Below are 16,159 nucleotides of genomic sequence, written 5' to 3'. Positions count from 1 at the left end.
TAGAGTAATGATGCCAAATTGTATGTAATGCCGCAAATTTTACCTAAACCCGCCCAAATTCAAGCTGACAAAAGCAAACCAACAATACTATATCAAAGAATTCGAACACAAGTCCTGGAGTATAACACCACCGGTTCTCTCTCTAATTGCTGATAAGTTTCACCATTGGTTGATTACGAGCTAAGAAACTTAGCAATTTACGGTGGTCAGTCAGTATCCCGCTCATCAACTCCCTGGTAAAATTTGATTACCATGTAATTCTATGAAATTGCATTATATTTTTATATTTTAATTTCAATTTTGAGTTTGATCAATTTCTTTTCTGATATTGTAATTTGAGTTCTACAAGCCCTAATTTCCGTTTTAATTTTTATCATTCTTTTGGTTGTTTTTCTTTCATTCAATGCTAGTTCCAGAATATTTTGAATTTGATTTCAATTGGGTGCAAATTGGCTGATTTTATGTTGGAATTATGTCATATTATGTTAGGAATATGCTACATGTTCATGAAACTTTTAAATTTGATTTTGAATTAAGAAATAACAGATACCTAAATCGGAAATTGAACTTGTATCATGTGGCTTTTATGTAACTTGAATCCTTTTTATTGATTGCAGATAAGCCAAAGTTCGCATTGCATCTGAGTTTATTTCTTTAATCAATGGCTTCTACAGATGATGCTGATGACAAGGCTAAGTCCCCGTCCTCGTAATGTTCCTAACCCTTTTTCCCGCTCTCTGAACATTCCATTTGCACTCATTCATTCAAAACCCTTTTGGTCCATTTCTGCTGTTTTTTTTCCCTTTCTGATACTGGTTTGCTTTATGGATGTTGGTTCCCAGGCCAAAAGTTGTCTACAAGGATCCAGATGATGGTCGACAACGCTTTTTGCTTGAATTGGAGTTTGTTCAGTGTCTTTCGAATCCAACTTACATCCATTGTACGTCACGTCACTTGTATCTGGTTAGATAACAAACCTGGAGTTGTGCAATGACTTTGTAATAAGCTAAAAACTATTTCCTGCTTGTAGATTTGGCACAGAATCGCTACTTCGAAGACGAAGCTTTTGTTGGTTATTTGAATTACCTTCAATATTGGCAGCGACCGGAGTATTTAAAATTTATAATGTGAGTATATATGTGTATTTGCTTTAATTGGTTGGTCACCTAAAAGTCTAAAACTCATGCAGTTTGGCATTTTTTTGTTTATGAGATGGAAACATTCTTCCAGATGTTCTTTTTTCTTGCTTGCCTAACATGACCTCATCAAATTCAGGTATCCGCACTGCTTGTACTTTCTCGAGCTTTTACAAAATGCAAACTTCCGCAATGCAATGGCTCATCCTGGGAATAAGGTTATTGTGCTATCTTACTTGTCCTTTGTCCTTATGTATTAAAATGTTGGTTGTGAAACAAAAGAAAAGTGTTCTTGACCTGTCATGGTTAGTGTACATCTACAATTCAGAGCAAAGACTTTCGTTCTACCCATATCTCCTGTTCCATCAAGTATTCCATCTTTTAGGTTAGAGGTGTATAGTGTAACACGTGTTGGTTTGGGAAACTGTCGGTTTGTCTGTGTGCCCTCATGATCTACCAATGCTGATATGTGGGTTCTATGTATTTGTCCTACGCCATGTCACAAAAGAGAATATAACATTGTTCTTCTACAGTTACGTAACCTAAAAAAGATAAGTCACAATAAGAATAAATTTAGATAAGGGCTGCGGTTACCAAGTTCATTTTACTACAGAACATAAGGTGATAAAATTCTGGTTAGTTCAAACTTCAGATTAAATCAGATAAGCTTTTGTAAAGTTGAAAATTGGGCAATTGAGGTGAAAAAGAAAAATGTTAACGCATTTTCAAAAATAAGCCACAGAGCTATATTGCAATCGGCGTCTGTATGTAATTAGTTCTTAAAATATTGCGCAGAGAGCATGTATTACATGTTCATCTAAATTTTGTAAGACTTGGTTACAGTTAATTGACATGATGTCCAAGGAATTGATTGTGGTAGTCCCTTCCCCCCTCTACTTTTCTTGATGGAGGTTGGGGGTTAAAACTGCACAAGTTTAGAATGTGAGTTACTGATTGTGATCTGTTTTGACCTTATGCATCTTAAAGGTGACCATAGAAGTATGTTTTATCCACATGAAACACTCAAATTTGGACGGGGAGGAATGAGTTGCCTCTGTTTTTAATTTAAAATGGTTCAATCTGTAAGAGTGAAATGGATGAAAATAGAAAATGAAGGACTTTAAGGATGGGATTTTTATTTTAGATTTTAATATTAAAGGTATAAATGTATAATAATGTGTGTGTCTCATGGAGTTGTGAGCTTTCTGTCACTGTTAAGATATCAAATTGGCTCCCACCCATTATTAGCTTAAGGAGAGTGTATAAGAACTAGGGAGCAAGAGATGCGGGTTTGACAAAAAAAATTCCAAGTTATAAAATGTATAATTGTGCTATATTACTGGAAGGTCATTTAACTATTATATTTGGTATCTAAATTTTTGTAATTGTATGGGGAATTTAGTTGCTGGTTGCAACAACACCTTTTACTATTTCGTGGGCAGTATAATAGTAGTAATGATGAGATAAGTGTAGTTTTGCAAGAAAGAGTTACATGTTAATGTCAATGATGATGAAAGTGGAACTGCTGCTTCAGACATGTGTTTTTCTTCATAAATTTCTAATTCATTGCCATTTTAGAGGTAGTACTAACTACCAATGTTTAAAAATGCGCGCTTAAAGCGCAAACCTCTAGGGCAAAGCGCTTAAATAGGTCGAGCGCGCTTTTTGGCGCTTCATTGAATTTTTTATATTTTTTTATTACTTACGTTGAAAGATTTTTTTATATATTGTTATTGTGTTTTGGACCACACCCTATTAATCGTTAACAATAGAAAGTGGGCCAAGAGTCCAAAAGAAAAGGAAGAAGAAGAAAAGAAGAAGACTACAGTCACAACAGCCGGACCTAGCTTCTTGATAAACACTATGTTATATGCTTTATTTTTGTTAAAATAAAGAGTAATGTAGTTTTGGAAGCAAATCTGATTTTTAAATATATTTGGGTTATTTTAGTATGATGTATATGCATAATAGTAAAAAAAAAACTTTAATTATTAAAAAGTGGGCTTCACTTGGATGAAGCACGCGCCTTGCGTTTTGCGCTTAGGCGGACTCATATCGATTTAGTGCGCTTTGCGCTTTTTATACACTGCTGACTACTGAGTGGTAGTAGAAATTATGGGGATTAAACATATGGTTAAGGGTGGAGTTCACCATGGGATTGGGATTTAGTATGAGATTTTCGAGTAAAAGCACATAAAAGCTCATGATCATCACGACCTACCATATTGGACGTGTAGACAGATCCCTTTCTTTTGTTTTTCTTTTCTTCCTATTTACCAAAATTTACATTACAAAGTGGACGAATGGCTGCAACCCTTGGACGCAATTGTTTTCAGATGCGGAGTAATAGATTTGTTAGCTGCTAAATGCAATAATGTTTCTTTCTGAATTCCTTGGAAGAAATGTTACTGTTCCAGGATGATTTTACAGTTTTACTTGGTTATCCATAATTACTTCAAACTTTCAGGAATTGGCACACAGACAACAGTTCTATTTCTGGAAGAACTACAGAAACAACAGGTTGAAGCACATTTTACCCAGACCCCTTCCTGAATCTGCTCCTGATCCTCCAGCTCCAACTGCTGCCCCATTACGCCTTCCTCCGGCAATTCCTCCCACGTCTGGGCCCTCTGTAGCCGTTCCTCCTATGCAATTTGCAAACGCTCCTGGGTCTGTTGTTGCAAAGAATGATACAAGGAATAGTGGCATTGATCGAAGAAAGAGAAAGTAAGTTCGCTTATTCTTGTCGGATCTTAAGAGTGCATTTTCTATCTTCCAAAAAATAAAAAAGGTAAACAGATATTGATGCAAGGCAAATGGACACAGGAAAGATGGTTGAGTCCTTGCTGGATATGTCACTGGTGGATCTATTCTCCACTGTTTAATTAAGGAAGCATGAGTATGGTTTCTGGTCGTCAAAGGTAAACCACCAGTTTTTGTTTTTGTTTTTTTTGTGTGTGTGTTAGCACTTAGCACATCAAATTATGCTTTTTATCAATGTCACATCCCAAACAAAACAATGTCTGAAAATAATGGTGTTAAGATAACAATTAATTATTAATTTTCTTTGAAGATCAGCTATAATATATCGCCTTAAAGCCTTTTAGAAGCTTGCATCCGAAAGTTGATAAAAATTATTATCTCAGTATTTCTATGATAAGTATGAGGGATCGACCTCTTTATTCCATTCTCAAATTGTATGATAACTGACAGGCAAGAGGGGGATGAACTTGATGTAAGGGAATCTTCTCTTGCTTCCCTAGTTATGTTGTCAATTGATGTGGAGTATGACACATTTGTGTCCCTGGTGGTGCTGTCTTGCCCTCCTGTGGTTTTGGACTTCTATAACATATTTTTGCTTGGATAATTAGACTTTCTAGACTTCATATGTGACCTTACACTATAGTTTTGTGCTATAGGCTAGCTTTTGTGAAATTATGACTTTAGGTTGGTGTATTCCCTAAAAAATAGGAAACAGTTTTATATACGGCTAAAGAAAATTTAAGTTCATCATGCTTGGAAGAAGTATATGAGTTGGGTGTCCACTTCTCATACTTTGATGTGATCACTGGTTTAGAAGGGGGTTATTTTGCTCCAGGAGATGCTTCCTAGTCTGTAGATTAAAAATGAATTTCCCCCCTGATTATACAATTATGGACTCAAAGGTTGTTATATGTTAGCTGCATGTCCTCAGATTGTACTTTGTAGAGTGCATCAGTCGTACACTCGTACTATATACTGGCATTGACATTGCTACAACCACGTAGGGCTGGTATCTTTCTGCCAAATTAGCTCTGCTCTAGGATGTGTTTCATTAATTTTAGGCATCTTGATGTCACCACACGTTGTAGAGATTTTCTTAGCAGTCCCTTCTATATGTTTGGATTTTAAATACATTTCTTTTACAACCGCCTGAAAGTTTTCGGATTTTACTTTGTCTTGCACCTCTGTTTCCTTTGCTATCTAAGATACTTCATGTGTGTAGTCCTTTTAGATGCTTCTTCTGTAGTGTCTGACTTCCCGACTCTCATGAAGCGCTTTTTGCTAACAAGGCTGAATATCTTTTGAGTGTACAATAGTTGTGTGAGGAATTAGAATTTTATCATCCGTACCTACTTGTTCAAGTAATTTTTTACCTTAACGAATGTTATAATCTACATGTACCCATAGTTGTCTTTGGGGTATGTCAATGTAATCTTGGGGTATTGCCTTTTGCAGTTGTAGATGTACCCATGAACTTTCATAATTCTATTGTACACTTGTGTGTACATAGAAGAAGAGATGCCATATGTTTTTCTAAGTGGTGCGTGCACAATATGCACCCCTATGCCTGTCACACGTAGTGCCATCTTATGCCTGATTTTCTGTTATACGTACGTGGTGCGTGACTCACCACACTTGGTGTGTGTATATGAAATCTTCTCCATGGGATGGCGGATTGACGATTGTGTTTTACATACGGACCAAAAGACTCATTTCAAAGTAGATCTTGTCACTCCTTTCTCGCGCCACTTTTTTTCTAAAAGCACTCTTCTTTTCCAACAAGGCAATTTAGGGTCATCAATAGACAATGTCTAATGAATGGGTGGGTTCATCTTCATCAGTTCTAAATCTTAAGAAGTATCTTCTGCACTCAACGGAGGTATCTTGCTAAGCCCACCTCAATCTATAGCTATTGTGTGCTATAGGCGAGATTATGGATTAGCCGACACTAGTGATCCATCTGTTGTGATTGTAGATAATGGGTTTTTGCAATTAGGGTTCGGATTTTAATGGGAATTAACTTAGATGAGAAGAAAAAGGTAATGCTGTTGTGTTAGGGAGGTGGTTATGATGTCATCAGTTTTTATTAGGTATGAGAATGTAGTCCCCGCTTTCTCCGATCATTGTTTTGCTAAAGAAGTTTCCATTTCTTTGTAGGATGTATTTTTTAGGAACTAATTAAGTTAATGGAAGGAAAGAGACGATAGTTGCAGATACTAATTTTATCTTTAGTCAATACTAAATGTTGTCTATGAGTGTGATCGGGAGAGTTGTGTTTCATGTCTGAATATTGCAACCTATTTTGAAGAAATGCTATCCTATCGGATAGTTTGTGGGTAGAAAAAACCTCCACTGAAGTTGACTATACAACAAGTCTTAAAATAGAAAGGGAAAGAGTGAAAAACAGCATAGAATCTATTATAGAGGGTTCTCATCATCTCATGTGAACGATCAGAGATTGCTCTAATCGCAAAACTATCCTATCTAAATACCTATTCTTGTAGCTCATTTGCTTTCTTCCAAGTTACCATTTCAAGTGTATTTGGGGTTATCTATAATTTACCGATGTGTTATTGCATTTTCCATGTTGTACCTATTGTTTTTTAAAGTTACACGTGGTACTCTTAAGTCCATTAAGTTAGAAATTTACCATATCTAATGATGCATTAATGACAGACATTAATGAATTGCATTTTGAAAAGTAGGAAATGAAGAGTAAGAAAAGGTTGAGATAGGGGTTAGATTACTTTCCAAGGAAGGAGGAAGGAGAGACACTAAGAGAGAGAGAGGGGGAAGGATTAGGTTTTGTCGTTGGCTAAGGTGGTGGAGTATGGGGTTGGGTTAACTAGTCCAAGGAAGGAGGAAGGTGGTTCATGCTGACTTCATGGTGGTGGTCTGGCATATGTGATTAAATGGCAGAGGGGAAAGAGGGATGGTACAGGGAGACAGTAAGGAAGTAAGGTTGACAATGGCGTTTTCGTGTGTATTGGTTGAGGTGCAATATAAGGAAGAAGATGGTGAACTGTGAATAGTAACACCGGAATATCTTAATGTTAGATTTAACGGCAAGGTCATGGTGTATTAAAAAATTTCACCCCTCTTAGGAACGTAACTTAGAAACGTAATAATTCAAGGGCACATTGTTAAAAAACCCAATAAACTTTCTAATGATGTTTTTTATACAAAGCCATGTGGGTCAGGATGCCTCATTAAGTCATTAGTCGTTGTACATAGTAGTTTACTCTTCTATTATTGTTCAACCAAGACTTGATAGAAAATTAGATATGTTTTATTTCACTCACCAACCAACTAGCGCACCAAACATCATTTGTATGTTTGAGCAAAATATTATACTAGTTGCCGACAATGTATTTTACCAATGAAGATCAAAATGTGGGCAAAGAAAGTGATACAAAGAAACTACAGTATACAATTAACTTTCTTTTCCCTAAACTATCGTAACTTTAAATGGAGTATGTGTAGGAGGGATAAGGGGTGGTATAGAAAAGAAGAGTCCATTACCGACTTATGGGATTTGGTACAACTAGTTGAACAGTGAGAATAATCAATAGACACTATCGGATAATTGTGTGATACGTAGTAGATCTTATTTTGAACAATGATAAAACTAGAGGCTAGCAGAAGGAAGTGTAACATTAATGGGGGAAATTAAAATGAAAAAGGTACGAAATGAGAAAATTGACTTAACTAAACAACAAAAAGGAAATCAATTGTGCTCTTTTTCTTTCCCTTTCTTAAGTCCCACACCAAAGACACCTAACAGATACTGCACATAGTTAGGAATCTTTTTTGTATAATGTATCAACAATGAACAAAATTTTGAACGCAGATAAAATTTTGAACATTTAAACATGATAATTGTTTTTTTTTATTAAGCTTTTAACCATTATATCCAAAGTTGTATTCCGGGAGCATCTTACTCCTATTTTTTTTGAGTAAAGATGGCCTTGGCTTGAGTGGGGTTGAACCTCGTTCCGTGCCGTGCTTGAATTTTGAAAGGACATTACAGACACAGACACGACCAAGCTCACGTGCCTTTGTGATATGCTTACGTGCATGAGCCTAATTTCACTGATGTTTGCGGGCTTTGTCGCTCTTCAGGCACACTTGTGTTTTGCCCGTGCTTTGTTTCGTGTATGGTCATGTCATGCTTTTGAACGGTTCAGCCTTGTGTCATCTTCAGTCCCGAGTTCATAGTGGATTGACGCCTACTTTACATTTGATGTCATTTTTCGTTATGGAAAGATATGATAAAAACATTTGTCTATAAATATAACTTTAAATAAAGCGGAATTATATTTTAAAGAATGAAAAAGAAAACAAGTTTGTTATTTTGCTGCTAAATTACTACCAGAGTACGGAGTAACTATTAGCAGAAACCTTGTGTATAAAATGGCCTAAACTGTCGGTTTAAGAACCATAGGGCCCCATCAAGAATTGTTTCTAAGTGAGCCCACCCAATAGTGACATGCTAATTGGGAAACGAATAACACTCAAAATGATTGATTATTCCTGCTTGCAGAGTTGCAGTAAACCCTGGGCCCCACTTTAGAGCAATCAACACCCTGGACCAGTAAGCATACCACAATAACTCCATACTATTTATAGTTTTATACTCCCTCTCCTCCACTCTTCACATGCACCACTCTTCCCCACCATCACCCTTCAATCTCTCTTCCCTTTTCTCCCTCACCCGTCGCCACCACATCCACAATGCAGCCATCTATGGCGGTGGTTCTTTCTCTTCTCCTCCTTGCCCTCCTCATTCCTGCCACCACTGCCTTTAACATTACCAAAATCCTTAAAAAACACCCTGAATTCTCTACCTTTAATGAATACCTCACTCAAACTCACCTTGCCAATGAGATCAACCACCGCCAAACCATCACAGTCCTCGCCCTGGACAACTCTGCCATGTCTTCCCTCCTCTCCAAGGGTTTCTCTGTGTACACTCTTCGTAATGTGCTCTCTCTTCATGTCCTTGTTGACTACTACGGTGCCAAGAAACTCCACCAGATTACCGATGGTATTCACTAGTCTAATACTAATAATGTTTTATTTATATTTCTAGGATTCTGAAAGCTAATACTTCGTATATAACTGCATGCAAATAACTTAACACTACAGGCCAGGCCGCCGGGGTAGCTGTTAACTATTGTCTGTTGAATACTTGAATGTTCAACTCTTACTTTTTTAGAGTATTTTTTAACCGTCTGATAATTTAGGCAGACCAAATTTCGAGCCGCTTTTAGGTTAATAAACAATCATTTTTTAAAGAATATGGTTCCGCTCAAGACCTTGATGTTCAGGGCATTAATACAGACACTGGGAAATGGGAATTAGGTTGGGACCTGTGGTCAAATTTTGTCAGGTTTACTTTTGTGTACATTTTGATATCCAAAACTTCTAACGTAATATTCAGTATAGAGTAAGAGTACTGAGTACATAATCTAATCCTAAGTTCAATGTACAGGAAGCACAACGACTGCATCATTGTTTCAGTCATCAGGGGATGCAGACGGAGATGCAGGGTATGTGAACATAACAGATATGCATGGAGGCAAGGTTGGGTTCGCACCAGCTAACACGGGTGACTTGAATTCATTTTTTGTCAAGGCTGTGGTAGAAATGCCTTATAATTTGTCAGTGATTCACATTAGTCAAGTGCTCGATTCTGCTGAAGCTGAGGCTCCAACAGCTGAACCCAGTAAGGTTAACTTGACTTCCTTGTTGGCTGATAAGGGCTGCAAGGAATTTTCTCGCTTGCTCACCGCCACCGGCGCTGCTAAGACCTTCCAGGTAATTAAGAATAGTTACTTTCAGACCCTCAAACATTCAGTCTCGAATTAACTGTCACGTTGATAATTTTACTTGTTAATCTAGACAAAACCTATTACAAAGTACTACCTATATTTTACTTCGTTTATGATTTTTGTCTCCCCTGTTATAACTCTAATTGCCCTCACTGGTTGTAGAGATTTTGAAGTCCTTCGTAGTTGACTTGATATAAACTAGGTGTCTAAATTAATATTCAACTCAATAAAGTAATTGGTATATAGTCTATCAACTACAGATGTCCAGAGCAATAGTCTATAACAGAGTATGTCTAAATTATTGTTCTTGATGAATAAGGAGCCACAAATGGTGTTGATATAAAAAACATTCGAGCACAAGTTTTGGTGTCAGATATCTCCAAATTTTTGAGTAGTATGTACGGAGTATAATTTAGGCTCAAGTGATGTATATGTCACACTTGATATTCAAAAGGTACAAGAACAAAACAAAAAGCTAATGTGATTATTTATTTTCTTCTTTTTCCTGTGTTTGATTCTTTCAGGAAAATATTGACAGCGGCTTGACAGTATTCTGTGCGGGTGATGGCGCTGTGAAAGCATTCATGCCAAAATACAAAAACCTAACGGCAGGCAACAAGACTGCGGTACTCTTATACCATGGTGTTCCAGTCTACAGCTCAATTGGAATGCTCAAATCCAGCAACGGCGTCTTGAACACGCTAGCAACGGAAGGCGCCAACAAGTACGACTTTACCGTACAAAACGACGACGAAAAGGTCACGTTAAAAACTAAAGTTGTAACCGCTAAGATAACAGGGACATTAGTTGACAAAGATCCTTTAGCTGTATTTAAGTTAGATAAAGTTCTCTTGCCACGTGAGCTGTTTAAGCCGTCGGCTACTCCTGAGCCAACATCTTCACCTGACGCTGAAGCGCCAGGACCTGATGCAGCCGATGGGCCTGCGTCCGACGATGATGATGATGATGAAGTGGCTGATCAAAGAGCCCGTAGGAGGAACAGGAATGCAGGTGAAAGGATCAACGGTGGAGGATTTGTTGCTATGGGGCTCACTTTGTGTTATTGTGTGATGATGGCTTTGTGAATATAAAAATAAAAAATATCGGATTTGTGAATGTGATGTGATGTAGAAATGGATTAAGTGAAGCTGGAAATGAGCTGTATGATTATTGGCAAGTTTTGAGCACCGACGATTTGGCGGATTAGCACATGATGAGATTGTAAGAAAGTTGATTGATTTTTTGTGTGTAATGTTAATAAATTGGTGTACATGTTCTTCTTCTTCATGATTTGGGATTTCGATTTTTTTGTGTATTATAATATGATTCTTTTTTTTTTCTTTTCTTTTTGGAAGGTTGTATTGTAAATTATTTTTTGAATTATTAATAAAACCGCACATTTTGTACCACGGTGGTAGGAAGCCGGGAAGCAACTGTGGTGGTGGTGGAGGAGGATAGGAAGGAAAACATGTGTACAATGATCCTTCGGACAAGAAATCCAGACTACTGAATGTAGAGTATAAAAATAAACTCTTGGACATGTAATAAGTTGATCAATGATTCCTAATCTAGCCAAATCTCAGATGGAATTTAGTCAGAAATGGGACAGTCCAACCATGAGTCCATGATCAGAAGAAGCTAGATGATGACATTATATACAAAACACCACAGTATATCTTGACATTTATTGACATGGTAGGGACTTGGGAACTGACCATCTCACAGGCTAGGCTCGGCGACTAGCTGCCTAGGCTCGATTCATGCCTAATGCCTGCACACACTCATTACATACAACACCTGATAACTCAGCATACAAAACTATACAAGTAGAGTAGAGCATATACACTGTAATTATACAGCCTACTTTTACCAGTTATTCAATACTTACACGCGGGGTGAAAAAGAACATATCGTCTAGTCGATCATTGGTAGGCGAATTACCACCATAAACCAACAACCCATGTTTGCCATTGCTCTTTCCACCTGCAAAGGCACACCACCCACGTGGACCGGGATGATCAGCTGAATTGGAGCCATCCTCCAATTTGTTCCACACCAATGTTTGTGTGTCCAAAGCATAGAATTCCCCTGAGAATTTACCAGCACCCATGTGACCCTCATCACTAGGGTCAATCTCTCCACCATACATGTATATGACCTTGCCAACAACACCAGTAGAAAACACACTTCGGGGCGTGGGCTTTTCACCTGATGTTTCAACCTCACCCCATTTTTTTTGAGTGAGATCAAAGCAGTGTACATCGTCCATCTCTTTCCCCGCAAATCCATACACAACCCAAACTTTATCTTGCACCACAGCAAGCCCAGTCCCACCTCTTCCTTTGCAATTTCCACCAGGTAGTGGGAACATCACCCATTTCTGATCAATGGTATCATACGCCCAAAGGTCATTCAACCGGCCTGAGAAACCACAACCACCGAAAATATACATATGGTGATCATCAGTTGCTGTGGAATGGTAGCTTCTGTGGACCGGTCCAGTTTCTCCACTAGAAAGAAGGGTCCATTTGTTAGTGGTTGTGTGAAAGGAGTAGAGCTCATTGAGCTCCTTGTGTTCAACATCCCTACCACCAAATACATAGATAATGTCATTTACGGCTGCCATTGAGACACCCACGCGTGGTGGAGGGATATCCCCACTGGCCTCATTGACAGACCATGTTTGGTCTTCTTCAAGATCAAAGACATACAGCTTGTTGTCCACGGGGACTCGTGGGATGTATTCACCTCCAAAGGCATACAACTTCCTTCCTACTATGGCTATTGCATGTGAACTCCTTGCTCCTGGCCCTGTTCCTTTCTGTACAAACTGAATGCATAGAACAAAGTAGTATACATCTTAGAATTTTCAGGATTATATCTTTAAGTTTATCCCAAAAAACAGGTGAAAATAGATAATAAAATTGCTATTATATGGGCATGCACTCCACTCAATTGTAAGGGTAAATATACATCTAGGAAATTTGTTAAAGGATATTCATACTTATTTGTACTGACCTTGATCTGTCAGATAAGTACAAGAACAAATTTTACAGTATATATCTATTCAGCGTTTAAATGCTGATTGTAAATTCCCTAGCCATTGATGAATAAATCACAATGATAGACTCAATAATACCAGTTAAGGATTTTGTCGGTCACTTTAAATTCTAGTTAAAAATATATAGTGAGCTTGAAAGGGTAAAACTTATAAGAATCCAGAACCGTAATACACATATCTGGTCTGAAAGATAAATCAGACCTTTGAAGAAGAATGAGTAGCCCTGAGTTCTTCTCTCCTGCATCCTAGATTCCTCCCTTAAGTAACTAATTTGATGACAAGTCTAGAATATGATCAAACACAAATAATCAACTAAAGCCACTACTCTGTACCATTCAACAACTTATACTGGCCCAATATGTATCCATCTTCTAGATGAAAAGTACATCAAGAAAGACCATAGAAAGCATGTACAGAGTACTTCCTTGGATTGCAAAAAGGGTGTTATGTATTATCCAACCCCTGCCAGAAGTATTCAACTATTTCAATAGAAGTTCCTTATTACTCTGTAGTTATTGGTCATTCTCACACTTTCCCAGTACTTGATTCAACATAAATTTTCTACTGTTAATTCCAACATAAATTTTCACTATTGTTTCAGGAAAGATGACAACGTTTTTGAGACAAATTTAACTAGGTAAGAGAGTGTATTTTTTTTTTTTGGTGTTAGCACCCGGTTCACCCTTAGGGCTAATCCGGATTCGGGGCGAGTTCTAGGTGAATAGGTTCCCGTCCCCTCTCAATTGTTGTTGAGGGGGATCGAACACGGGCCCTCCCTATGAAGTTCAGCCCCAATCACCACTGAACCAACAAACAATTGGTAGGTAAGAGAGTGTATGGGACACTTATTTCCTACTATTGGAGTATAGTTTGCAATTTGTATTTTACCATATTCATTTCATATGGATACATATAATTTTCCCATTTTTATAAAACTTAGATCAAAGCTTGAATTTTCATGCAACTTAGAGATCATGACTAGAAAAAAGGTTCTTTCAGAAGACTCGCAATGAAGGTCAACAACATTAGACACTGATTGAAGATCCAAGTCTTGTACATGACTGATGACTTACCTTCAGGTTGACTTAAAGTAAGACTTAATGATAAAACACTAGTTGACTCAATTTGACAACATAGGCCAAACACAAGCCCACACCGGAGGAAAGTCTGACTACATATAAGTTCAACAAGGTTTTATCCTAAAATCAATTGGTAATAGTTTAATACATGCAATAAGCTACTAGCCCACCCTTCCTACTTCTATGTTAGTAGTCATTCTATCTCTCACTATATGTGGGATAATTAGTAGACCTGATCATGCCCGTTTGTAACTAATAGGATGCACATGATCAGGTCTAACAAATACAAAGTACGTACTTCGTAACAATTAGTCCCAATTCACATATGGGTTATTTTGTCATCAAAGTACGAGACAGTTTTTGTATGGATATCCCAAAAAAGTCAAGTGACTATTAATTCCGAATGGAGGGTTATTGACACGCGAACTAAACTATACTTCGTATATTATTTTTGGACGGAGGGATATAACCCTAGTACAGTTGTACTACCTGCTACAAATACTAAAAAGGGTAATTTGAATTGCAAACTGGAGCAATTTCCTTCGACTTAGATGAGACTGATCATAGTTTTTGTTTTCCAGAAATTATAGGGTTTACAAATGCAATTGACACGATTCAAAAACTTGTTGCCTCATGAATCGCAATCAAATACAATTACAGAAACACAATCTCAATAAACTAGGAAAAACAAGGAAATAAATCAACAAATTTGAGAGATAAAAATGATAAAAAGGGAGTGAGTTGACAAGCATACCTTAGACCATTGACCATGAAAAGCCATCACTCCTGCTCAGTGCTCACCAAGATGACAACCAAAACTGAATTATGAATGCAAAGCATGCCCCTTGCCACCCTCTATTTATTTTGCAAAATGGACCACCTGCCCCAGAACAACACTTCTACGTAATACGGAATACAGTACTATACTAGGTAGTAGTCCTAAATATGGCCGTGGGCCGGGTCAGGATCCGGGCCGAGTCACGGGTTGTGGGTCTAACCGGGTCGGGGGCCATCTTGTGTCGGGTCGAAAAATTCAAATCAGGGCCCGGCCCGGTACGAAAGCCCGTCGTACCTAAGGCTATTTTTACTAAATTTAGCGTGCTTTTTCGTGTCGTGTCGTGTTGTAAATTAAGGCCCAGCCCACAGCCCACGATTTCGTGCCCGTGTCGGGCCGGGCTTTTTTCGTACCGGGCCGGCCCACAGCCATCTTTAATATCCATAGTACATACCTCCGTCTCAAAATCACCTTTACCCTTTTTATTTTAATCTGTTTCATAATATTCTTTGCATTGTTCTTTAATTTATACTACTTTTTTACATAAAAATGTACTAAACCCACTTATCCAACATTTAGGACAATAACAATGAGAGGTTTGTACGGAGTATTGAATTTCAGAGGTTTGTAGACAAACCTTCTATTGTTAGGAAAAGTTATAAAACCCATGGTTACTAAAGAGTAAGTGGTTTGTCTCTGTTAAAGATGGTTGTGGGCCGGGCCGGCCTGAAGCCCGACCCGACCCGACACGAAAAAAGCACGGGCCGGCACGAGCACGCAAAAAGCACGGCCCGACACGGGCACAAAGTCGTGGGCCTTACTTTTTTGGAAAAAGCACGACAAGGCACGACACGACTCGACCCGGCACGACAAAGCACGTTAAATTTAGTCAAATTAGCCTTAGGCACGCGGGCCGGCCCGGCACGGCACGAAAGCACGTGGGCTTGGGCCGGGCCTGGGCCTTATTTTTAACTTTTCGGCCCGACACGACACGAAATAACGTGGGCCTGACGTAGGCCCGACACGTTTAGGCCCACGGCCCGTGGGCTCGGCACGAAGCACGGCCCGGCTCGGCCCACAACCATCTTTACATGCGACTATATACGAAGTATGCAAGTCCCTACATCACCTATCCCACCGAGACATGCTACATCGCTGGTGGACAGCGACAAAAAGAGTCCATACCCTGGGTAAAATGGTATTTTCGCTACATGAGTTGAAAAGTCAAACAAATTACTCCCTCCGTTTCTTTTTGTTGTATCCGTTTCCATTTTAAGCGTTTCATATTGTTGTATCCATTTAGAATCTATTCTATTTTTGGACATACATTTTATCCTAAAATACCCTTACATTTCTATCTAATTACCAAAATACCTAAAGATTCTACCCATATTCCCACCTAATTTTCTCCACCCATAATATTTAATTCTTTTCCCTTCCCCATATACCCACTCTCTCACCTCCTTTATCACCCATCATTATCACTCCTCTCTCTTACCTTATTTCTTTAT

General features: G+C 38.3%; 3 protein-coding genes across 5 annotated transcripts; 2 read left to right on the top strand and 1 right to left on the bottom strand.

The window, feature by feature from the left end:
- Nucleotides 1-12: 12 nt before the first annotated feature.
- On the top strand, nucleotides 13-9,532 carry LOC110787939 (mediator of RNA polymerase II transcription subunit 31-like). Of its 3 annotated transcripts, none has more exons than XR_008928331.1 (8): nucleotides 13-236; nucleotides 618-708; nucleotides 843-940; nucleotides 1,031-1,127; nucleotides 1,276-1,354; nucleotides 3,604-3,863; nucleotides 3,963-4,057; nucleotides 5,355-6,549. XR_008928331.1 is itself a non-coding variant. In XM_056837430.1 (7 exons), exons 2-7 carry the CDS (start codon nucleotides 662-664, stop codon nucleotides 3,973-3,975), a joined length of 594 nt encoding a protein of 197 aa, XP_056693408.1. In that variant the 5' UTR covers nucleotides 13-236; nucleotides 618-661; the 3' UTR covers nucleotides 3,976-4,261. The 3 variants fall into 3 exon arrangements, 1 of the variants encoding a protein (XP_056693408.1); XR_008928330.1 differs by lacking the exon at nucleotides 5,355-6,549 and adding an exon at nucleotides 9,394-9,532 and having other exon boundaries at nucleotides 14-236; XM_056837430.1 differs by lacking the exon at nucleotides 5,355-6,549 and having other exon boundaries at nucleotides 3,963-4,261.
- On the top strand, nucleotides 8,543-11,020 carry LOC110787937 (fasciclin-like arabinogalactan protein 2). The gene is made up of 3 exons (XM_021992569.2): nucleotides 8,543-8,946; nucleotides 9,394-9,719; nucleotides 10,258-11,020. The coding sequence occupies exons 1-3, from the start codon at nucleotides 8,634-8,636 to the stop codon at nucleotides 10,816-10,818; spliced, it is 1,200 nt and encodes a 399-aa protein (XP_021848261.1). The 5' UTR covers nucleotides 8,543-8,633; the 3' UTR covers nucleotides 10,819-11,020.
- Nucleotides 11,021-11,361: 341 nt separating this feature from the next.
- LOC110787938 (nitrile-specifier protein 5) lies at nucleotides 11,362-14,763 on the bottom strand. The gene is made up of 2 exons (XM_021992570.2): nucleotides 14,628-14,763; nucleotides 11,362-12,563 (listed from the first exon to the last, which is right to left on the bottom strand). The coding sequence occupies exons 1-2, from the start codon at nucleotides 14,652-14,654 to the stop codon at nucleotides 11,607-11,609; spliced, it is 984 nt and encodes a 327-aa protein (XP_021848262.1). The 5' UTR covers nucleotides 14,655-14,763; the 3' UTR covers nucleotides 11,362-11,606.
- Nucleotides 14,764-16,159: the final 1,396 nt, after the last annotated feature.

Source organism: Spinacia oleracea, chromosome 2 (genome assembly GCF_020520425.1).
Source record: "Spinacia oleracea cultivar Varoflay chromosome 2, BTI_SOV_V1, whole genome shotgun sequence".
Classification (NCBI taxonomy): Eukaryota; Viridiplantae; Streptophyta; class Magnoliopsida; order Caryophyllales; family Amaranthaceae; genus Spinacia; species Spinacia oleracea.
This window is presented reverse-complemented; position numbering and strand designations above follow the sequence as displayed.

Coding starts and splice junctions, on each gene's coding strand:
- LOC110787939 (XM_056837430.1), top strand. CDS start 662: ATGGCTTCTACAGATGATGCTGATGACAAGGCTAAGTCCCCGTCCTC. Junction 709..842: donor AAGGCTAAGTCCCCGTCCTC/GTAATGTTCCTA, acceptor GTTGGTTCCCAG/GCCAAAAGTTGTCTACAAGG. Junction 1,355..3,603: donor TGGCTCATCCTGGGAATAAG/GTTATTGTGCTA, acceptor TCAAACTTTCAG/GAATTGGCACACAGACAACA.
- LOC110787937 (XM_021992569.2), top strand. CDS start 8,634: ATGCAGCCATCTATGGCGGTGGTTCTTTCTCTTCTCCTCCTTGCCCTC. Junction 8,947..9,393: donor ACTCCACCAGATTACCGATG/GTATTCACTAGT, acceptor TTCAATGTACAG/GAAGCACAACGACTGCATCA. Junction 9,720..10,257: donor GCGCTGCTAAGACCTTCCAG/GTAATTAAGAAT, acceptor TGATTCTTTCAG/GAAAATATTGACAGCGGCTT.
- LOC110787938 (XM_021992570.2), bottom strand. CDS start 14,654: ATGGCTTTTCATGGTCAATGGTCTAAG. Junction 12,564..14,627: donor TTCATGGTCAATGGTCTAAG/GTATGCTTGTCA, acceptor CTATGCATTCAG/TTTGTACAGAAAGGAACAGG.